The sequence below is a fragment of the Biomphalaria glabrata genome, chromosome 16 (assembly GCF_947242115.1).
Source record: "Biomphalaria glabrata chromosome 16, xgBioGlab47.1, whole genome shotgun sequence".
Taxonomy (NCBI): Eukaryota; Metazoa; Mollusca; class Gastropoda; family Planorbidae; genus Biomphalaria; species Biomphalaria glabrata.
The window spans coordinates 10,709,279-10,733,752 of NC_074726.1; the positions used below are offsets into that span (position 1 = coordinate 10,709,279).

Consider the following 24,474-nt stretch of genomic DNA (forward strand, 5'->3'; position numbering starts at 1 on the left):
AGGTTTTGCAATGTTATTAATTAGTTAGTTTTTTTGTTTTTTTTTCTGGGGGGGGGGGCATCAAGATAAGGTACCGCACCAGGCATCATATACTCTAGCTACGCCACTGATCAAAATATGTAGGTCACAGCTGGGGCTGCGCAGCCACGGGAAATACTGCATTCATCTCTACTCTTCGGACTCGAAGACAAGCCTTATTATTATGGCTTTAGTAAGAATCATCAAGTGATGCAAAATCTACGTTATAGTGTAAAACGTGAACCAATTAACAAATTAAAATCGCTCATTTTTCCCTAAGAGACTTAAAAACATCGCGTTAGTATTCTAAAGAAGCGTTATTTTGAGGCATCTCTGTTACTCCGGCAACCTTGCAGCTTACTAAAAAAAAAAGATTGCCAAAAATATGTTCGTCCCCCATACGGAATAAGTGCCCTGCAAAGCGTGACTGTCGTATTATAAGAAGTTCATACCATTTTGAAATAATATCGCTGTTTGTATTGCGGATTGGTGAAGTCGTTCAAGAAGTCTTAGTTGCTTTCTATAAAGCACTCATGTCTCAGATCCACATAGAGGGGTTGAGAGAATCACTGGTTGACACTGATTTTTGTAGACAGGCGGAGCGATTTATTTCGCCACACTCTCTCTTGGAGGCGTCCAAAAGCACATGTCGACATAGAGTTTTCTAAATGTGGTCATCGAGTTGAGAAATTGTTCTTATTTATATTTATATATATATTTATATATTACATTGAAATTTACAACAAAATCATTAATGCGTATTCGAAATAAATTTTAAATATATATATATATTTATATTTATATATATATATATATATAAATATATATACCATGGGCGTAGCCGGGGGGGGTTGGGGTTCAACCCCCCTTACCCCGAAATGGGACACATTTTAATACTATACCATCACTTGCCCCAGCGCAGCAAAGGGGTTTTAAGTTTAAAATCCCCTACCAAGGGGGTTTGAGTTTAAAACCCCTATCAGGGGATTTTGAGTTTAAAACCCTACCTGGGGGTTTTGAGTTTAAAACCCCCTACCAGGGGGTTTTGATTTTAGAATTCCCTACCAGGGGGTTTGAGTTCAAACCCCCTATCAGGGAGTTTTGAGTTTAAAACTACCAACCAGCGGGTTTTGAGTTCAAACCCCCTATCAGGGAGTTTTGAGTTTAAAACTACCAACCAGCGGGTTTTGAGTTTGAAACCCCTTACCAGTTTGTTTGTTTTTGTTTTTTTTGCAGTTAAATCATTCTCTTCTAATAACAAAACAAAAAAAAGGAAACGACTATCCCCAAACTCCAAGATCACAGTTAAGGAGGATTTTGATTTTATAACCCCCTATTCAATATAAAAAAGCAAATTACACACTCAAAATTCTATGAGCGTAGCCTAAGTGTTTTGAGTTGAACCCCCCCCCCTCTTCAGTAGGTTTTCAAGCTAAAAAATACCTCTTCAATTAAAAAAATAAGCAACATACGCACTCAAAATGTTATGAGCGTAGGTAAATGGGTTTCGACTCAGTTTTGAGTTTAAACCCCTTTCATCTGGGTTTCAAGATAAAAAAAATACCTCTTTAATATTAAAAACAAAGCAAATTATACACTCAAAATTCTATGAGTGTAGTCAAAGGGGTTTTGAGTTTAAACTCCCCTCCAGTGGAGTTTGAAGCTAAAAATATAACTCTTCAATATAAAAAACGCACTAAAAATGCTATGAGAGTTGCCAAAAGGGGTTTTGAGTTTAAAACCCCTTTCATCGGGGTTTGATGCTAAAAAAAATACCTCTTTAATATAAAAAAAACAAATTACACATAAAATTTATTTGAGCGTAGCCAAGCCAATTGGGTGTTTTGAGTTTAAACCCCTCTCCTACAGTTTGCTTTTCTTAAAAGTTTAAAACCCCTCCAGATGGTTTTGAGTTTAAAAAAATAATTCTAAAGCAAGCTACAGTTACCAAATACTATGACCGTAGCTAAATGGGGTTTTGAATTAAGAAAAAAAAAACTCCAGAGATTTTTTAGTTTAAAATCCACAACAGATGATTTTGACGATAAAGCTTCTCTTTTCGATATAAAATCTAAAGCAAACTAGTCACCTAATTCCAAGAGCGTATTCAAGAGAGGTTACACATTTCTACCAGTGGCGGGGCTCCATTAATAAAGTGCATTAAAAAGTCATCTGTCGAAATTGAAAAACACTAAATGTGGCTCAACAAAGATGGCTAAGATCGATTTTAGGAGTCAGTTATAAAGATCGGGTCTAAATCAAGGAAATCCTATGCCGAATTGGGAGTCGACCCTTAGCAAGGTTGTGAAAGAGCGTCGCATGAGGTTAGCGGGACATGTTCTCCGACAAAATAAATTACGCATACTTAAGGGTTGCGATAACATCCTTGTACAACTTGGCGCCAGTAAGGCAATGACTTGACTTACTTGACTTAATCCTGTGCACTCCCAGAGGAGCATCGGACCGCAACCACACCTCTCCACCAAACTCGGTTTTGAGCAGCTTTCTTCATCTGCTTCCATGTCATTCTAGTACCTTCAGCTTCACTGATGACTGACCTCTTCTTGGTTTGCTTGTGTCTGCCCACTTTCCTCTTTCCATGTGGGTTCCAGTCAAGTGCCTGCCTTGTAAGTAAGGCAGTAAGAATAGCATTTTAGGTTTTTGAAATAAAACTTTTTAATAGCAGGAAAATTTACTGTAGATACCTCAGAACATTTTGTTGGCTTTCAATACCAGAAATAGTGCTTGGCGGCGGGGCTTCGCCCCGCGCTGGGGGAGCTCCAATAGCTTTTCCACAAACTCCAGGAAGAAACATTGTAGGGCATAATTAACAACTTTCGAAAGAATGAAGGGTCAGAATGTAATAAAATCATGTACACACACACACATACATACTATTTTTTTTTCTCGCTTGGGGGAGAAAAAAATCCCCCCCCCCAAACCCTCCTCCCCCCCAAAAAAAAATCCTGGCTACGCCCATGATATATACATATATTAGTCTGACATTACCCGCGGCCTGTGGGTCTAAGTTTGTTTTGACTAATCTAGTGGATTCGATTTAGATGTATGTTAAACGTAGCTAATGATCCTTTAGAGTTTTTTCTCTTTCGCTACGAAAATAAAATTAGTTTTGCGAAAATGTTTTTACCCGAGGCGATGCATACATATCTATTAAAATCGATAAGAGCAAAAGATTAATAGTACAATTAAAATGGTTTTTTTTTCCGATTTGTTAAATGAATCTTATCTTATCTTATATAATACAGACGTTACTTCAAAAAAGAAGATGATTACGTCCTACGCGTCATGCATTTAGTCATGCATATTAACCAATGACTTAAATTCTGCCAAGTCACTGGTTTTCCTGGCTAGCTCAGGCAACCCATTCCATGCTCTAATAGCACTAGGGAAGAAGGAGTATTTGTACAAATTTGTCCTAGCATATGGGACGAGGAATGTGCCTTTATCTTTGTGTCTTTCAGAGTATTTTATTAAATTTTGTTTTTGTATTTGAAGATTATGGTTCAGTGTTTTATGTATTATTGCTACTTTACTTTTGAGCCTTCTGTCCTGAAGGCTTTCTAAATTTAGTGATTTTACTAAAGGTGTTACTCTAGTCAAATGTGAATATTCGTTTGTTATGAATCGCACTGCTCTATTTTGTGTCTGTTCTAGTTTCTTAATGTTTTCTTGAGTTGAGGGGTCCCAAACAGAGGATGCATATTCTATTATTGGCCTAACCAAGGTTAAATAACATTTTAGTTTTATGTTCTTATTTGATTTATAGAAATTTCTTTTAATAAATCCTAATGCTTTGTTTGATTTTTTTGTAGTTTCATCAATATGTGGATTCCATGACAGTTTTTCATTTATTATAACACCTAGGTATTTTGCGTTTTTAGTCTGTGTTACTGGTTTGCCATGAATAAGATAAGTGGAATTAATTTGTTTTAGTTTTTTTGTTACTCTTAACAACTGACATTTTTCTGGGTGGAAAGACATGCTCCAATTTGATTCCCATTTCTGTAATTCATCTAATTCTCTTTGTAAAATATCTGTGTCTTGTGTTGTTTTTATTGTTCTGACTTTTGTTCCTGAAGTAATGCAATTTGGTAAATCATTTATGTAAATTAAAAATAGTAGTGGACCCAAGACTGTTCCTTGAGGTACACCTGAGTTTACTGTTATCGGTGTTGATTTAGAACCATTTATTATTACAGTTTGTTCTCTCCCTATCAGAAAGTCTTTAATCCACTGATGCAGTGGACCATTAATTCCGAAATATTTTAATTTTTTAAGCAAACTATGGTGGTGAACTTTGTCAAAAGCCTTAGAAAAATCTAGTAATCTATTTGTTCACTATTATCTAAACCTTTTGAAAAATCATCAATTAGTCCTATTAGTTGTGTTTCGCATGATCTATATTTCCTAAAGCCATGTTGGTATGGTGTGAGGACATTATGTTTGTCTAAGTGGTTTATGATGTTGCTACATATTATGTGTTCTAGGATTTTACATGTGATGCTGGTAAGTGATACTGGTCTGTAGTTTCCTGGGTCAGATTTTTCTCCTTTTTTAAATAGGGGGGTGACATTAGCTTCTTTCCAGTCCTTTGGTACTCTGCCCTGGTTAAGTGAAGCCTGAAAGAGTATTTTGAACACTGGGGCTAGCTCATTACTTAGTTCTTTGAGTAATCTAGCTGGAATACCATCAGGTCCAGAAGCTTTATTTGGTTATGTGTTGGCTAATAGTTTTTGAATTCCATTTTCTTGTACTAATGGGATAATAAAGTAAACAATTAAACGAAATAATTTTTAGTACGCGATTCATGAATGAATATAGGTTTATCTCAACACGGCTTCTCAGCTTTCGTAAGCGAATGTATTCAAAATGCTTTAGAAAACCAAATTTGAATGTAAATTTGATCAAAATATGAAATGAATGGACTATAATTAGTATGTTCATGTATTAAAGTATAAAACAATCTGTGCGAAGAGAAGTTTTATCATCTTAAAGTTTTAGATCTAGGAATGGAAAGATGTGTAACATTACGGTATTGTATAATGAAAGAATGTTTGTCAGGAAATCTGTAGTCACAGATATAAGGAACTAATGTATGTAAAAAATCGTTTTGAAACACAAATTTGAAGGTTAATTTTATTATATAATGAAATCATGGAACTTCTTTTGTATTTTCATGTGTCAAAGTAAAAAACTATTTGCGCAAAGTGTATTTCTTAAAATTATATCTAGATCTAAATCTTTTCGATCTTTTCTCATGTCAACATTGTAAACATGGCCTAGATCTATAAAATACTATAGCTGTAATAGAGTTGGTCTCTTTTTTTTTTTGAGGGTCTCAAGTTTGTTTTAGGGCTACAATACATACATTACGCCTCACTACGGTCTAAGTTGGTACCCATGGAACATTTCTGCCAAGTTTTATCAAGATTGGTCAAGCGGTTTTGATTTCTATACGGGGACATACATACATACATGCATACGGCTCACATTCTGCTTTATATAATATATATATATATATATACCTATACTTCAAAATACATATAATCTTTTTTACACTTATTTTTTTTTTATTTTGATTAATTTTAAACGTTTGTAATTGCAGCTCAACTTCGGGAAAGTCTTAAAGATAAGGAAAGTTTAATACATTCTTTGACGCTTGATAGTGTTTACAAAAGGTTCGTATAAAAATTAATTATAACTATATACTATATATATATATATATATATATATATATATATATATATATATATATATATATATATATATATATATATATATATATATATATATTGTTAATGTAAAATTTGCTCATCATGAAATGTTATTATCAATGAATAGACCAAATAATTTTAACGTGCTTGTAATACAGTAATGAAAAATGCTCATTTGAGTACGGCCATTTCATGAAGTAAGCGAATGTGTGAGTCACAATTCATATTTACAATATCTTAGTTCGCTTCCATTAACCTCCAATGTCTTGACCTTTCACTTTTCAATTAATAATTGCACATAAAATGCAAACGTCATAAGTTACCCGTAAGGAATCTTCGATGAAGTCCGATGGAAAAAAACAGAACATGAAGGACTAATCCTCCCGTAGTGCTCTGACAATAAACTGGGTTGTTCGGCGTAATGCCTCCTAGCTACCAAACAAATCGAGTGACTGCTCAAACACGTCCCCCCTTAGTTTCTCGGATCTGGGGAAACTAGTACAAGACACCATTTTCGACGCACTCTTTACAGTGAACTCATCGGGAGTCGTAGTTCGGACGGAACCTGCCCCAGTAGGACAGTGTTCCGTCCTACAAAGCGCAATAATTGCTTAATCTGAGCTACTCAACCGCCACCATGGATCGTCGTGATCTGGGTGACGCATACAATGCATACGATCAGATTCCTCCAAGGACTTTAACCACTTTAATGAGTGTTCAGATTTCCGCCGTAGCTAAAAGAAACGTGTTTGTTGCTTCGAGGTAAGTGGCCGCCAAAGCTTCTCTCGTGTGAGGAAGTCTGCTTTTCATTGCCCCTCGCGCCGCAATATGCGGGCGTCCAATGCATAAAAAAACAGCTCCAATAGCTCGGCGGATATTTTTTTTGCGCGCCGACTGCCTCTTCTATTAAGGCTGATCCTCCCAGACCGCCACTTATAGCAAGTAGACTGGAGCAAGAGTCTTATCAGCACGACCGTGGTTGCGCTGATCTCTTTTTAGATCATTCTGTCTCTAAGAGCCTCAAATGTCCTTGCTATTCCTGTTAACTCAGCTTTCATGGAACATGTTCACAAACTATGATTTCTCTATAAAAGTAGGACCTCCCCCCCCCCACACTCACTCAAAGGGTTTAGGGGGGAAGGGCAGCAGAGGCATTAACCCCCCCCCAAATCGGCCAACAGGGGAATGACATAATATAAAGATTGGGCTAAAATATCAATAACGGATCTGCAAGTGGTTAGCATTGAAATAAAGTGTTTTCCTGCATTGTAAGCTTCCGAAATTCGTGATTTTTTTTTTATCTACACCACACTTCATTTTTAAAAATTAAAGAGAAAGTCAAAGTGAAGAAAATTTGCGACAGGTCGATACTGAATTGTTAGATATATTCTAGACATATGTGTTATATTATCAATTAGGATGTAAAAACAACACTGCATTTTAAATTACAACTCCATTTTCATTGACATGACAGGAAAGTGAAAAAAAACTACCAGGAGACTTGAATCCACACTAATAACATACTTGAGAAAAACATGCGAGCACGTGAACACACTGAACAGTAGGACAAGGGAGACAACAAGTAAACAAACACACACACACACAACATATATATATGGTTCCTTCTGTCTCGTAAGACAACTCGTCCCGAGACATGACGTTAAACTGCGCTCCTCTTTCCTTAGCACTTTTGGAGCTCAAAAGTGCCCTACTTCTTTTCTATCATTGTGTCTGCCTCCTCTTTTCCTAAGTCTGCCTTCATTGATCATCACACTGTCTCCTTAACTTTAAATTCTCACTACGTCCTAGACCAGTCCGTTTGCCGTGGACTGCGACGGGTAAGGGGGGATAAAGAGATCCTGGTGTTTGAGTGGTGGCTATCTGAGGATAAACCACAACAACACAATACTTTGGCTCCAAGTTCCCCTAGACCTGAGACCCAGATGGCCCGCTCTGGGTCAACCGGCTGGTCATGCCGAGCTACCAGCATAGGTCGTCGACATATGCTGGAGGGCGGTGGCTGGAGGGTCAATCAGGGAGCTGCTGTATCGGACACATGTCCGATGTAGCAGCTGACTGAGTATAGCACCTGTGTAGCCCTGGCGGGCTCATTCTGGACATCCGAATGGCCCGTCCCCTTGTTGGACTCGATGGCGGGTGGGGAGCACAGGTGCCGAATTAACCAAAATATATATGGACAAAAAAACACACACAAAACTACTTGCCCCAGACCTATGTCTGGGCAAGAAACGACGAATTGACGATAAAAAAGAGGAGGTCCCAAAAAGCTGTGCCACCTGGCCATCATTTCTGGTGGTTAGATGCACAGAGGAGGGAAAAAGCCTGACCAAGTTGAGCCCTTTTATTATCTATAAGGGACTCAAGTCAGTAGTGGGAGAGCCCAAGAGTGTGTCTAAGCTACACAAAACAATGGAACTCCTTGTAGAAGTAGACAGCAAGACACACTCTGATGGGCTTTTAAGATGCAGAAGACTCTGTGATCTCCAAGTGGAAGTCATGCCACACAAGAGTCTGAACACCAGCAGAGGTGTAATCAGCTCTAGGGACCTACTGGAATGTTCCGAGAAGGAAATAGTGGAGGGCATTAAAGGAGTCACCCATGCCCGGCGCATTACCAGGCGCAGGGAGGGTGAGGAGGTCAAAACCGCCACTATTATCCTCACATTCGGAACTAGGACACCGCCAGAGTATGTGAAGGCAGGATACCTACGAGTTCCAGTGAGGCCCTACATACCTAACCCCATGAGGTGCTTCAAGTGCCAGGGTTATGAACACGGCGCGGCAGTCTATAAGAGGAACACTGTGTGTGCCAGATGTGCTAGAGAGGGTCATGAGGACAAGGGCTGCACAGCCCAGTTCAAATGCCCAAACTGTCAAGCTGGCCACTAAGCCTACTCCAAGGACTGCCCTGTGTGGAAACAGGAGGTTGCCGTGCAGGAGTACAAGGCAAGAAACGGATGTACCTTTAGCCAGGCGAAATCGGCTGTACTGGCCCTACCCAAGGGCCAATTCGGCTTGACAAAGACCTACGCCCAGGCTGTTGCTAAGAAAGGAAGATCCATAGCCACACAGACGGACACATTGACCCCACCACCCCCTCCTCCTCCCCCAACTCAGAAGAAAACACCGCCAAAGAACACACCTCTGAAGAAACAAGAAAGCCCTGTTGTCATGCTAAAGAACAGGTTCTCTGTGCTCGCTGATGAGAGCATGGAGACTGAGCAGCATGTCAAAACCAATACTCCGGGAGAACCCGGAGACATCATGTCTGACACAGGTTCTCCTCAGAGAACCCAGCCAGACACCCCAACCTCTACTGAGTTAGAGGTTGACCAACTCCCTAAGGGGAGAAATCAAAGCGGAGAGGATGCCCGAGGTGAGAGAGGAGGAAATAACCTCCGCTCTAACCAGAGGGATCTCCCATCTCCAGAGAGAAAGACTTCCCCCAAAAGGGGGTTGTCCTCCTCTCCATCCAAACCCAAGAATAAAAATACCAAGGTCACTGGAATAAAGGGAAACCCCTCCGGGGGCCTCCCAAGGCCAAATAGCTCCAAGTAGGTCATCTAGAATAAGCCATGGATTCCAGAATTGTACAGTGGAATTGTAGAGGCCTCAAGGCCAATTACGAGGAAATGCAGCTACTGATGGACTCTGAGACTCCTGTAGCTGTCTGCTTACAGGAAACATTTCTGAAAGATTGCATCAGCTTCCGAAGCTACCGTGCTTACACCAAGAATGTTGAGGATGCAGAGAGAGCATCAGGTGGAGTCTGTATCCTTGTGAAGGATAGCATCCCCCATGAGAGGGTAGAACTACAGACCACACTACAGGCCATAGCAGCTAGGATAACCCTTCACAAGGTTATCACTTGCTGCAGCCTGTATCTACCACCATTAAACCGAACAGACATGGAGGACCTATTGAAACAACTCCCCCGGCCTTATTTAATCCTTGGGGATTTCAATGCCCATAACACCATGTGGGGATCCAACAATATCGACACAAGAGGTCGTATGCTGGAGGATACCTTCCTCGAACATGATTTATGCATACTTAATGATGCATCACCGACCTACTTGCACCCAGGAACTGGATCATTCACATGCATTGACCTCACCGTATGCGTCCCAGGACTTCTGGATGATTTTAAATGGTCAGTTAGCAATGATCTACGGGGAAGTGATCACTTCCCAATCATCATTACTAACAATCTCCCTTCATTGGGACGACCTCAGCGGTGGAAACTGAATAAGGCCGATTGGGAACAATTCCAAAAAAGATGCTCTGAGGATATCACAGAAAATATCCTCCATGAACAGAACCCAGCTGATACCTTTGCTAGCAAGCTACTAAGTATAGCCAGGAAAGTTGTACCCCTAACCTCTGCAAATCCAAAACGGCCTAGCAAACCATGGTTTGATACAGCTTGCAAAAGTGCTATTGGTGATAGGAAAAAACGACTGGCTGCATTTATAAAGAATCCTTCCCAGGAAAACCTAAAGCTATTCAGGATAGCTAGAGCAAAGGCTAGACAAACCATACGGTCAGCCAAAAGGAATTCCTGGAGAAGTTTTGTCGGCAGTCTGGATGCCAAAACTTCTGCTAGAGCGGTTTGGAAGGCAGTAAGGCGAATCAAAGGGAAAGAATCAAATGCAATAGGGCATTTGAAAAACCAAGGACGAACTGTCACGTCCCCCAGAGAAATAGCTGACTGCCTTGCATCCTCAATAGCAGAAAAATCATCCACTGCACACTACACGCCAGAGTTCCAAAAAGTCAAAACCAGGGAGGAAAGACACCCCATTGATTTCAGGTCAGAGAACAATGAAGACTACAACAAACCGTTCTCGCTTGAGGAACTGAGGGAATCGCTGGACAAGTCACATGACACAGCGCCTGGAGAAGACGAAATCCATTACCAGTTCCTCAAGCACCTTCCCGAACCCTCATTGGCAGTCCTGCTAGGGGTCTATAACTGTGTGTGGCAAACAGGCGCTTTCCCAAACAGCTGGAGGAAAGCCACAGTTATACCTATACCTAAACCGGGAAGAGACGGCTCTGACCCAGCTAACTATCGACCAATAGCACTAACAAGCTGCATCTGCAAAACCATGGAAAGAATGATTAACAGTAGGCTGGTCTGGTACCTGGAAAGGAATAAAGTGATCTCAAACTACCAGTGCGGATTCCGGCAGGGGCGGACAACCTGGTAAGGCTGGAAGCTTATATTAGAAATGCATTACTCAGAAGAGAACATCTAGTAGCTGTATTCTTCGATATAGAAAAGGCCTATGACACAACCTGGAAACATGGCATTCTACGTGACCTGGCGCTTATGGGGCTTAAGGGACACCTCCCACGTTTTGTGGAGGAATTCCTGAAAGATCGAAAATTTCAGGTTCGAGTGGGCAACTCCGCTTCTGACACTCATGACCAGGAAATGGGTGTACCCCAGGGCAGCATTCTGTCAGTCACCCTGTTCAACATTAAAATAAATAGCATCATAAATGCGCTGTCCCCTGGCATAGAGTGCTCTTTGTATGTTGATGACTTTGTCACTCTTACTTATGGGAAAAACATGAACACCTTAGAAAGGAAATTACAGTTATGTTTAAACAAAATTCAGGGTTGGGCAAACTATAATGGTTTCAAATTCTCAGACTCCAAAACAGTTAGTATGCATTTTTGTAATCTAAGGGGACTCCACCCAGACCCTGAACTATTTATACACAAAAAGAAGATCCCTGTCGTGAAAACTACAAAATTTTTAGGCCTCACCTTAGATTCCAAATTTAATTTTCTCCCCCACATTAAGGAACTTAAGAAGAAATGCCAAAAGTCATTAAACATACTAAGAGTACTCAGCCATACGGACTGGGGAGCTGACAGAGATACCTTGCTGCTGCTCTATCGGAGTCTAATTCGATCCAAGCTAGACTACGGATCCATAATATATGGAGCAGCAAGGAAGTCGTACCTAAAAATACTGGAACCAATACAAAATGCTGCCCTGCGTCTCTGTCTCGGCGCGTTTCGCACATCACCTATCCCAAGTCTCCATGTGGAGGCTGGAGAACTCCCCATGGATATAAGAATGAAAAAGCTTGCAATGCAGTATATAGTCAAGCTAAAATCCAACCCCACGAACCCTGCTTTTGACTCCATATTTAACCCCACAGAGGTAGAATTATACAATCGAAGGCCTAACGTCATACAGCCGTTGGGCCTTCGAATGAGAGAACCCATCCAAAATTTAACCCCACCCATTGACCAAATCTCTAAAATAGAAACCCCTCAGAATCCTCCTTGGCTAATGAATAAACCTAAATTAAATTTATCCCTCCTTAATTTCAAAAAAGAAAATACAGACCCAAGCATACTACAAGTCCACTTTAGGGAACTGCAGGAGAGCTACGGAGATTGTGGCACCATCTACACAGACGGATCCAAAATGGAGGGAAAGGTCGCGTGTGCCTGCTCCTTTCGGAACAAAACAATCTCCCGTAGACTCCCCGATGGCTGCTCCATCTTTACGGCCGAATTGCACGCAATATTGCTTGCACTTATGGCCGTAAAAGCATCAGAAAGGAGGAAATTTATAATCTGCTCCGACTCCAAATCTGCATTGCAAGCTTTGGGGCGGATGAAGACTGACATCCCATTGGTACATAAGAGCCTGAAGCTGTTGGACCTAATAACAGCCGACCGTAGGGATGTCACCTTCATCTGGGTCCCCTCCCATGTTGGCATTGAGGGAAACGAAGCCGCAGACAGAGAAGCAAAGAGAGCCCTAAATCATGCTGTGTCAGGAACCCAAATCCCCTACTCGGACCTGAGACAAAGTATTGCCTCTGCCACCTATCGAGAGTGGCAGAACCGATGGGAGGCTGAGACTCACAGTAAACTCAGGCAGATTGTGGCGGATGTCAGGTGGCGGCCCACATCTAAGGGTCTGACAAGGCGTGGTAGCACAACCATGTCCAGACTTAGGATTGGCCACACCTACATCACGCACTCTTTTGTACTGAAGAGAGAGGAGCCCCCACTTTGCGAGTACTGTGACTCTCGCCTCACCGTGGAACATATCCTCGTTGATTGCCCCAGATACCAGGATGTCAGGGCGAAATATTTTAGAGCCACTAATCTAAAAACACTATTTAATAATGTCGACCCTGGGAAGGTACTGGGCTTTATTCGGGAAGTGGGGCTATCTACGAAGATCTGATTTCTGAATTTGTGAACATGCACTATTTACATTAGATTTTTACCAAATATTTAAATTTTTACTACCTTTACTATTTTAACTGTGAATAGACCTTAATTTTAATTATATTACTGTATAGAATCTGGCCCTTGTTGTTTAGAGAGAGAGTAGTCCTTAAGGGACTGCAGGCACGACATGGCCTAAATTGTGCCGATGTGCCTCAAATCAACAAATCAACAAATTAATCGTAAGACAATGGATGCGCCCAGATGAGTCACTGGCTTCGGTTACGTCTTGAGACAGGGCAGAATCTGGAGTGGCTGATCAAGCCAATTCAAGCCAGAGTTTGCCACAGTTCGAGCATTTATATTCATCTGTCCTAGGGCTCACTGACAGGGCAGCTTTCTTTTTCTTTCTCTTAACCGATGCAGCTTCATTTCTTTTGCATTCAGCAAAGTTTGTACCAGCACGTACACTCTGTCTCCATGCTGTCCGGAATTGGGCTATCTCTTCCCAATACTTTGGTCGATGGCCATAGCTCTTGCTTGCAGACATCTCTGTAAGTTAGTCTTGGGCGTCCCTTGGGTCTGGCTCTCTCTGCTAGCTCAGCGTACAGGATGTCTTTAGGGATTCTTCCATCTGGCATGCGAGTGACATGACCGAGTCAGCGTAGTCTTCTCTTTTGTAGGAGGGCATAGATGCTGTGTATGTTGCCCCGTGTCAAAACTTCCTGGTTGGTGACACAATCCCTCCAGGAGATGCACAGTATGCGTCGCAGGTAGCGTAGGTGGAAGCTATTTAATCTGTGCTCTTGACGCATGTAAGTTGCCCAGTTCTCACTGCCATAGAGAAGTGTGCTCAGAATGCAGGCATTGTAGACAAGGATTTTTGTTGCCGTGGTCAATTTGGTATTTTCCCACACACGCTTAGAGAGTTTTGCCATTGCTGCAGAAGCCTTCCCTATTCTTTTGGTCATCTCAGTGTCTAAGTTTAGGTTGCTGGCTATTGTTGTTCCCAAGTATGTGAATTCCTGCACCACCGTAAGTGTGTGATTTCCAATGTGTATCACTGGTATTTCTGTAACATCTTGTGCCATGATTTCAGTCCTGGAGAGGCTAATTGTGAGGCCAAACTCTTGACAAGCAGCTGCCAGTGCATTCACAAGCCTCTGTAATCCTTCTTGTAAATGAGATATTAGTGCGGCATCGTCTACGAACAGCAGTTTTCTAATCAAGATACGCCGTCTCTTCGTTTTGGATTTAAGGCGTGCCACATTAAATAGCTTTCCATCGGATCTACTGTGGATATATATTTTATCTTCCAGGGATTTGAATGCGCTGGTGAGTACAACTGAAAAGAAGATGCCGAATAGTGTTGGAGCCAGAACACATCCTTGTTTTACTCCGCTCTTGATGGCGAATGGCCTAGAGGCGGAGCTGTCAAACTGTACGGTGCCCTGCATGTTTTCATGAAAAGCTGACACTAGTTTCCGTAGCTTGTTTGGACAGCAGATTCTCTCTAATACGGCAAACAAGCCGGTTTTGCTGACAAGGTCAAACGCCTTGGTCAAGTCAATAAAAGCTATAAAGAGGGGCTGCCTTTGTTCTCTGCTTTTCTCCTGTAGCTGTCGCAGGGAGAAGATCATATCTGTTGTGGATCTACCGGCCCTAAAGCCACACTGCGCTTCTGGGTAAACTCGTTCTGTCAAGATCGATCTGTAGTCGCTTCAGTACTACTCTGGCATAAGCCTTCCCAACTATGCTAAGAAGTCAAATGCCTCTATAGATGTTACAATCCGTGCGGTCACCCTTACTTTTGTAAATCGTTACTATGTTGGCATCCTTCAATTCTTGGGAGACTATTCCTTGCTCCCAGCATAGACTTAGCAGTTCATGGAGTGGCTTGATTAGGCCATGCTTTCCAGCCTGAATGACCTCAGCAGGAATACCATCTCCCCCGGGTGCTTTCCCGTGTGCAAGCATGTTAATGGCTGTGCTCAGTTCCTTTACAGAAGGTGTTTCATCTAATTCGCTCAAAACTGAAAGTGGTGGGAAGTTAGACAAAGCAGTTGTCGAGATGGCATTTTCAATCTGGTAAAGTTCTGCATAGTGTTCTATCCATCGTTTCATTTGCAGTGCACGATCAGTGATGATTGAGCCATCTTTTGACTTAAGTGGGGCACACTTGCTGGTGTGAGGTCCAAAGGCTTTTTTCATGCCCTCGTATAGTCCTCTGATGTTACCACAGTCGGCACAAGATTGGATGTTTTCACATAGGTCCTGCCAGTATTTGTTAGCGCACTGTCTTGCTATTCTTTGGGCATCGTTTCGAGTAGATCTGAGAACTTGTAAGTTGCTAGGGGTGAGCTACTTCTTGTAGTTTAGCATGGCTACTCTCTTGCTTTTAGTGGCAGTTTCCATTTCTTGCAGACTTACTTCAAACCAGTCTTCATTTTTCTTTGTTTTGTTACCAATGACCAGTGATGATGTTTGGTACATAGTATCACGTATGAGCGTCCAGGTTTTTTCTATCTCAGTCACTGAGAAGTTTTTGAAAGCTTCCTCTAATTTCTTTGCGAATTCGATACTAAGATCAGCATTGTTAGTGTTTACAGTATTTAGGTGTGCTTTTCTTTTTCCCTGTGATGAGTGAATCTTTGTAGGCAGCAGTCTTGTCAGGCAGGACACTAAAGTGTAATCAGTATCACAGTCTGCACTTTGAAAGCTACGTGTCAGCAGTATGTTTCCAATGTCCATTTTCCGTGTCAGTATCATATCCAGCTGGTGCCAGTGTGGAGACCTAGGATGTCTCCATGAGACACAATGCTGTGGTTTTGTCTTGAAGTATGTGTTCGTAATGCAGAGCTAATGGTATGCGCAGAATTCAAGAAGTCTTTGTCCGTTCTCATTCATCCTGCCGATTCCAAAAAGCCCGAGGCAGTCTGGCCAGGTAGTGTGGTCTGCTCCTACTCTTGCATTGAGGTCACTTAGAATAAGCATGTTTTTTTTAGGAATAGTCCCTTAGGTCTTCGTAGAACTTGTCTTTGTCCTCTTGGAGTGAACATAGTTAGGGGCATAGGCATTGATTAGAGTGACTTTTCCAGATGTAGTCATCATACTTATGCTTAGTAGCCTTTCCGAGCCACCAACTGGAGGGACTATTGTGGGAAGTAGACTGTTCTTGACAGCAAACCCACACCATGCATTCTCGTCTGTTCCTGTGCTTCTCCTTTTCAGTCGCATAATAGGAATTTTCTTTTTCATTTTTCTTCTTTTGTTGCTTTGTGAAGGTTTACAGCCTACTCGTCGTTTTAAACTAAGCTCTAAGCACCCATTAGAGCAGGCAGGCTGTGGCGGATCAGCACCTAACTGTCTGGGGGCTGCTCAGGTTGAGGCGGGTGGTAGCTGATCAGTGAGGCGCGAAGACCTCTCCCACCGTCAGAGACAACCCGTGGAGTCCATACATTACGCATTCCTGGGCCTTAGATAAAGGGGTCATGGGTGGCCCATGCGTCATGATCCCTCTCTTGACCTTGGTGATGTGATCCAAAGGAGCGCTTCGCGTTACATTTGGCACCAACTCAGTTGCAGCAACATACATACACAACATACATACACATAAGTACACATAAATGTAACAATATGAACACGTGCTTTCGTAATGGGCTTCATCAAAAGACCATACAAGTGTCAATAGGGATGTCTTGTAGCGTGCCTACTTATTTGCGTAAAAAGTGTTCATTGAACGATGGTACATCACTCAGAAGAAATATAACCTTTCTGACGTAAATGCCAAGGAAGAAATACTTGCTAGAATCTTAGTCTTCTTGAAAAGATCTTTACGAGTTGATCTTATTACAGACGCTTCTCATAAATACTGTATCGAAGGTCCTAATTAGTAGATGAAACGACTTATCAAAAGTATAGATAACAATATTATTTTGCTTAACTACAACAGTTTTTGTTTTTGAAAAAAACAAACTTTTTCGCGCCCTTTGTCACGGTTTCAGAACGCTGGCCTCCGAATTTGAACAACACACAAAAATGAGAACGTACATTATTTTAAACTGAAACAAAATTATTGTAGATGTAGAAATCTATATGTTGCAAAAAATTGTCTTTCAATTGTTTCTTAACTATGATATAACAGCTTTACTCATAAACTGTTCACTCAATTATAATCTATAATCAGATTTGTTTTTATAAAACATTTTTCAAAAAGAGCATTGTATCCAACACGGTAAATACACGCGAGTTGAAATCTCTTGAAGAAATTAAATAACAATAAGGATAATTTTTTAGACAGATTAAGTCACACAATAAGTTATTATTTCTATTTCCCTTTTTTTTTTAAATAAAATTTCAAAAAATCATATTTCTTTTTATATTTTTGGGCGCTTCTCTGCGTGTGGTGCCCCTCCGATAGTGGAGACAGGACCATTATGTCTTCATTGCCTTCATCCTGTGGCCGGCCGTAGGCTCATTATTACTTATTTCGAATTTGCAAAAATTTAGTTGAGTTGTAAAAATTATTAAAAAATATAATCAATTATGTAATCTATTTTATATTTATAAAATAAGATTGAGTGACTCGTTGATAACGAAATCTTATAGAGTGCTATAGGAAATCGCATGAAAATTAGTACGTAGGTTCCTTTTACCTCCTAGGGGATAGTTAATAAATGATTTTGACAAACTCGCTACCAAAACACCAATATTGCAACTGCAACCTTTCAATCAAACCTTTTTAATTTTGTTCTGTATTTCCCCAAAAAGCCAAAAGCCTATGTATAAAATACAAAATAGAATTAGCAAAAAAAATAGGACTTCCTGTATTTTATTTTATTCCCCCAAATGAACTGCTTTACATCACTTCCGCTTCCCTTCAGACCCTGACTAAATGAAGAAAAAAAATTCTAATGGCATCGAAAAAGATAGCTCTAATTATATAGGCATTTCGTACATCAAAAAAAAACTATTACCATTAATAAAATCAAATTGATTGATTGCCTCCTCGTGTAGATGGTGAGAACTATGTGTGCCCGGAATGTTCAGCTGCACACTGGGTAGGTTATTCCAGCTGGAGCTAGTGTCATTGGCCTTTTTTCTCTGGTGCTTCTCTTCGCCTCAGCGTGTCGCCTCCGGTGGAAACGTCTAGCAGTGGTAACTAGATAGGCTAAGTACGAGTATCGAACCAGGCCCGGCTGGGCTTCCCTGGGTGAGCTTTTGTCTTTTTTTTCTCTCACTCGGGGTTGGGATGGAAAGAACGCCCGGAACCCAGTCCAAAAAGTCCGCCACCCGTGGCTGGAATGGCGGTCCCTGCACGGAAAAGTGGCGGTTACAGTATAGGAATTTGAGACAAGCTCCCCGCAGTTCCCCACTGTTTTCGGCCACTTATAGCGAGTGGGACCCAGGAATGGTGCTCTGTGTACGCGGCACGGCCCGGTCTGGCCGGGTCAATCGATATGGCCGTCTACCGCTGGGAGCTCTCAGAAAGGACAGGGGTGAAGAGCCCCATGTCCAGGCCTGGTAGTTTGATAAAAGCCTTTCTAACCACCAACGGAATAATGGCGCCTACAGCGCCGACGCCCTACTGGACTTCACTGAAGGTGCTTCTCTTCTGCCAGCGCTGTTCTCTTTTCCTCAGAATTTGTGCGCTAGTTTTCACAGCGTGACGCCACTATGCTCTATCATGTGCTTCTGTCTCCCATGTGGCTGGGTTTATGCTGAACACTTTCAGAAAAGCTTTGACAGTGTTTCTAAAGCGTTTTCGTTGTGAGCGATTTCCCTCTCTTAATTGGCCGTACAGTAGTCGTTTAGGGATGCGGCGGTCTTCCATTCCGCATACAATTAAACAGCACAAGATGTTCACAACATGCTGAAATCACCGTGGAGGCATGAAGAGTTATGTTTTCTCAGGTTCTGGTTTAAATAACAAAAGGCACTGGTGCTGTCAAGGGCCTGTAAATTGAATGAACTTTATGATGAATGACAGTGTTGAGTGTTAATTCCAATGAAAGTACTAGATCTATTTAAATAAAATAGGAAAGCTCCAACATCATGAGCTAATGCTCCACTTTTGTATTAATTGGTAATGAAAGATCAGGCCCATAGCATATGTAGTAAAAAGAATAAATAATGGACGTTGGAAAAGCCTTTTTTTTCTCTAGGCTAAAAACTTTCTAAAAAAAGGTATGCTATGTCTTATAACGTACATCGCTTACTTTAAGATACGAGGATGCAAAAGAAAAATGTAAACTAACTAAATGTGTTTGTTTCGAAACATATAAGTATGTGCTAAAAAAAAGCTTTTGTTTAGATTTAGGGAGCGCATTATAAGCGAGTCTTCTAAAATCAAGTCGGAGAAATTACGATGCGCAGGTTAAAAAAAACAAATTTTGGTTTTAGAGAGTGAAAAATAGAGAAAGATAGAGATAGAAAGTGAATGAAAAAGAATGAATGCGAGCCGTTAAATTTCATTATAACAGGTGAACTATATCACTGGCTAAAATGGAGGGATTAAATATAAATGCTGAGAACAAATCGACCCGGCATGTACAGCTAGTAACATTTAATCCAGTTGAAAGTCTCATTTAAATCATGTTTGTCACAGCTTTCCTATTATATTTATAATAACTCGATAGAATCTACCTTAGGTCTCGATACGTCTAGGTGTCCCTGGTTCAGTTCTAGTTAACGAAATAAAACAATGAAACCAATAGATCAAACACATAAACTTTAATCGTCTTTACTGCATATCACACACAAGCTGGTCTGTCTGATAACAAAACACACTTCCGGTCATTCACACATTCATCCGTGACATCTCGCCCCTCCTAAAATTATAATGAATTTTTACAAAGATACATAAAACACTATTATAAAACAAGCATAAAACATTAAAACACAATACAACAAAATGTTTATTCGATAGGCCACAAAGGCTCTGAATATGCCACACACAATATGTCCAAACAGACTTGAACATTGTTACACAGACTTCACTGTAGTCACACAGACTTCACTGTAGTCACACAGACTTCAATGTAATAGGCACACAGTCTTAGTATAAGAACCAAAGGCTTAGTTGAAGACACACACAGTCTTAGAAGATGAAGACACTAAGTCTTAGAAGATGACACTAAGTCTTAGAAGATGAAGACACACAGTCTTAGAAGATGAAGACACAGTCTTAGAAGATGAAGACACACAGTCTTAGTTGTAGACAGAAAGTCTACCATGAAGCAACAAAGTCTAAACTGTTGAAGACACAAAGTCTTTGATGAAGCAACACATACTTGTGAGAAGCCACGTAGGCTTATATCTATGATAAGCGTAACAGAATGTCCGCTACGACGTTTCCTTTACCTGGAATTTGCTGCACTTTGAACTGAAAGTCCTGAAGCATCAGGACCCAGCGAGTTACCAAGGAATTCACCGACTTACGTGTGTTTAAACAGCGTAAGGGTGCGTGATCTATGCGGAGTACGAATGTTCTGCCCAACAGGTATCTGGCCAACTTGGTTACTGCCCAAACAACTGCCAAGCACTCTCTTTCTACTGTGCTGTATCTTTGTTCTGCTGAAGACAACTTTCTACTGACGTACATAACGGGATGTAGAATGCCCTATGATTCCTGTGTTAGGCATCCCCCGATAGCAACAGCAGATGCATCAGTAGCTAGTATGAATTCCTTCTGACAGTCAGGTAGACGCAGGATTGGCTCCTCAGCAAATGCCCTCTTAATCTTCTGCAGCGATACTTCACAGTCATGTGACCATCTAATCACGTTGGGTGCTCCCTTTCTGGTCAAGTTTGTGAGTGGCTCAGTCATCTCTGCAAAATCTGCTATAAACCTTCGATAGAAGTTGCAGAGTCCTAACAAACTACGGACCTTTTTCTTGGTTTTTGGCTGACGAAGATTCATAATCCGTTGTCGCAGTTCAGGTTGTGGTTTCAGTGAGTGTCCTCCAATTACATATCCTAGAAAGGAAATGTTCTTGCAACCAATCTCCACTTTAGATGGTCTCACGGTTAAGCCATTTCTCCTCAATGTATCTAGAACCATTTCTATATGTTGTAGGTGATCAGACCAAGTAATGTCATGAATGCAGATGTCGTCTAGATTGCACAGTACATGGGGTAGATTAGACAACACCTTTCTCATCATTCTGCTGAACGTTGCTGGTGCGTTGACAAGCCCGAAACTCATGACATTAAATGGACCTCATTCACCAACCGTAAACAAACACCATTTAGCCACGTGGTGCTCTATCTCTTCTATATAATTTACGATCTAATGTTTAATTCATGATCATTGTCCTGTGACAGTTTTTTCCATTGTTTTATCAATAAGATCACGTGACTAAATGTTGTTTGTTTACGATTGGTGAATGAGGTCCATTGAAACAAACCAAAATGATTACTAAACGCTGTAAGTGGTTTAGCTTTATCTACTAAAGGTATCTGCCAATACCCACGGGTCAGGTCTAGCTTTGTAAAAAATGTTGCGTCTGCCATTTGAGGTAACAAGTCTTCAGGATTGGGTAATGGTTCCGAATTAAGCACAGTAACTTTGTTTAGCTTCCTGTAGTCAACACATATTCTTACTGCGCCTAATTTTTTTCTAACCACCACCATAGGTGCCGTGTATGGTGACTCTGTTGGTGATATAATATCTAACTTCAGCATCAATTGAATCTCTTCTTCCACTTCCTTCATTTATCCTAAAGGTACTGGATACGGTTTCTGTTTCACTGGTTCAGAGTCTTTGAGTATGATGTCGTGTTTAATTGCTGCAGTTCTCCCTGGTACATCGATCAATATATCATCATATCTAGTCAGTACTTCTTTCACTTGCTTCGTTTGCTCTACTGATAGTGACTCTTCAATTTTGCAATCTGTCCAAGTTTCTGATCGCTTTAAAGTTAATACAGATAGTAATGATGCAGTCAATTCATTTTCATCTTTCTCTGGTTCATTAACTATCGCACAACTGGAACGAACTACTTCATCAGTGTTAGCATTAATTTCCTGTGACTTTCCACCAAACTCTCTTAACATATTGATGTGAAAAGTTTTTAGTTTTTTTCTTATGTTGATTTGGTAATCTACTGCAGTTATCTTTTTGACTACTTCAAATGGTCCTTGCCACTGAACAATCAGTTTACTGTCTTTCCTTGGGAGTAGTACATACACAAGGCTTCCTCCTTGAAGTGTTCGCAGAGTTTTATTTCTATTAACAATGGTTCTGTGTCGTGCTGTGACTCTAATGCTTGCTTTGCAAGTTGACATGTTGTTACCACTTTCTCTAATGCTTGCTTGGCCAGTTGACATGTTGTTACCACTTTCTCTAATGCTTGCTTGGCCAGTTGACATGTTGTTACCACTTTCTCTCTGAGCTCGACGACATGTTGATAGCTTGTTCTAGATTCATTATCAAGATTTTCTTTTGTCAACAAATCTTTCAGCAAACTAAGTGGACCTTTCAGGTTTGCTCCATACAATATTTCGAACGGTGAAAAATCCTGTACTTTCTTGTGGAACTTCTCGGTAAGCAAAGAGAACTGCTGGGATGTACATGTCCCAGTCTGCTGCTCTGTCTAGTGCTACTTTGCCTAATAATCGTTTCAAAGTCCCGTTCCACCTCTCGCAAACTGAATTGCTCTGGGGCATGTAAGGCGTTGTGAAAGTTTGACAAATCCCTAACTGTTTCAGAAATTGATGTGTTAACTCGGATGAAAACAGAGTCCCTTGGTCACTTAGAATTTCTTCAGGGAATCCTAAGCGAGAGAAAATGTTGAACAATTCATGACTTACATTTTCTGCAGTTATTGTCTTTAATGGCACGGCCTCTGGCCAACGTGTGCATAGGTCAACCATCGTAAGGATGTATCAGTATCCTCTTTTAGACAGAGGGTTAATGGGACCCACAATGTCTACGGCCACTTTCTGAAATAGTCTATCTTGCAAATCTGTGACCTGTAATGGGGCTTTTGTATAACGATCTCTAAGCTTTGTACTGGCACAAGTGCTGCACGCCAAAAAATATTTTTTCACATCTTGAAATATTCCTGGCCAGTAAAAGTTATTCAGAATTCTTTTTCTTGTTCGTGCTGTCCCATATGACCCACAAAAGGTGAGTCATGACATAACTCCAAAATTCTTTTTCTTTCGGCGGCAGGAACGACTAGCTGTAGTTTCTCTTTTTTATCTTGTCTCATCAGAAGCCCATTTTTCACTTTAAATTTACAGGTGGGACGCTCCGCCAATTCAAAAAGCTTAACAATGATTGGTCCTCCTTTTGTTTCAATGCATAACTGGATTTTAATTCTGATTTTGGCTGTTCGATCTGACTATGTAGTATCGGTTGTCCCATGTTATCTATCACACCAGATTGAGATCTAGTTACCGCATTTGTAACTTCTGACATTGCTGACCTTTGCCACTTGTAGATATCTGTGATGGTAGGCTCAGTTATGCCTTTCACATTTCCTAGAATCAAGTCAGCTGCAGACCTCTTCAACACACATGCTTCAACTTTCCCAGATAAAAATGGCGTATCAATGTCAATGACAGCTGTGGGATATTCTTCAATTGTTCCTCCAAATGTCATACACTGGACTTTCTTACCCGTCAACTGGTGAGGGTGCACATGTAGTCTCTTCACTCCGATTATGGTCGCTCCTGTGTCTCTCAAGACCCAAATAGATTTCTTCCCAACGAATCCAGGATACATTTTTAGTTTACCAGCCTCTCAAGCTACAGCTCCAGCCACCTGGATCTGATCAGATTCATGAGGGAGTTGTTCACCATGTTGATAGTCTAAGCAAACTGACGCATTGTATGTCATGTTGGTCTTCCCCTGTTGCTGGTTTTAAACTCCTGACTTCTGCTTGAACCCATAATCTCATTTCGTCTTAATGGGCTTTTGTTTCTACATTGGGCTGCTAAATGTCCCGTTTTTAAACACTTAAAACATTTTCTTTTTTCACCCACACTTCTTTTCTGCAGACGGTCCTGTCTCCATTATTGTTTAAAGCGACTTCTGTTATCATTAGTCTTTGCAGCAAAGACAAACTTGCTAGTTATCAAGTCTTCCTCTCTCTGAATTGTCTGCTCCGGATGTGCAGTAATATATTGCTAACACAACTTGACTGCTGTTGGCACATCTTTCGGTTTCCTTTCATGTAGAAAAGCCACTAACTGAGGATTACAAGATGTGAGGATCTTGTCTCTGATGAACAGATCAATGAGACCTTCGAATGTCTTTTCAGTATTAGACAATTCTACCCAACGCATTAAGTATCTTGTAATGTCCTCAACAAATTCATGGAATGGCTGGTTTCTCTCTGGTTTAGCTTTATGAAACTTCTCTCTATACCCATCATCTGTTAAGTTGTATCTTTTCATCAATACTTCTTTCACCTTGTCATATTCCTCTAAATCTTTCTTTGAAAAGTTGATACATGCTTGCAGTGCCTTTCCCTGTAACAA

The 24,474-nt window shown here is 40.9% G+C and overlaps 1 protein-coding gene across 3 annotated transcripts in view; it reads left to right on the forward strand.

Annotated features, from left to right (window-relative positions):
• Positions 1 to 24,474, forward strand: part of LOC129923466 (uncharacterized) — a 106,907-nt gene that overhangs the window by 70,363 nt on the left and 12,070 nt on the right. For all 3 annotated transcript variants that reach the window (XM_056014511.1, XM_056014513.1, XM_056014512.1), the window contains one exon: positions 5,645 to 5,717. In XM_056014511.1, the coding sequence (XP_055870486.1) occupies positions 5,645 to 5,717 (73 nt within the window). The remainder of the gene's footprint in view (positions 1 to 5,644; positions 5,718 to 24,474) is intronic.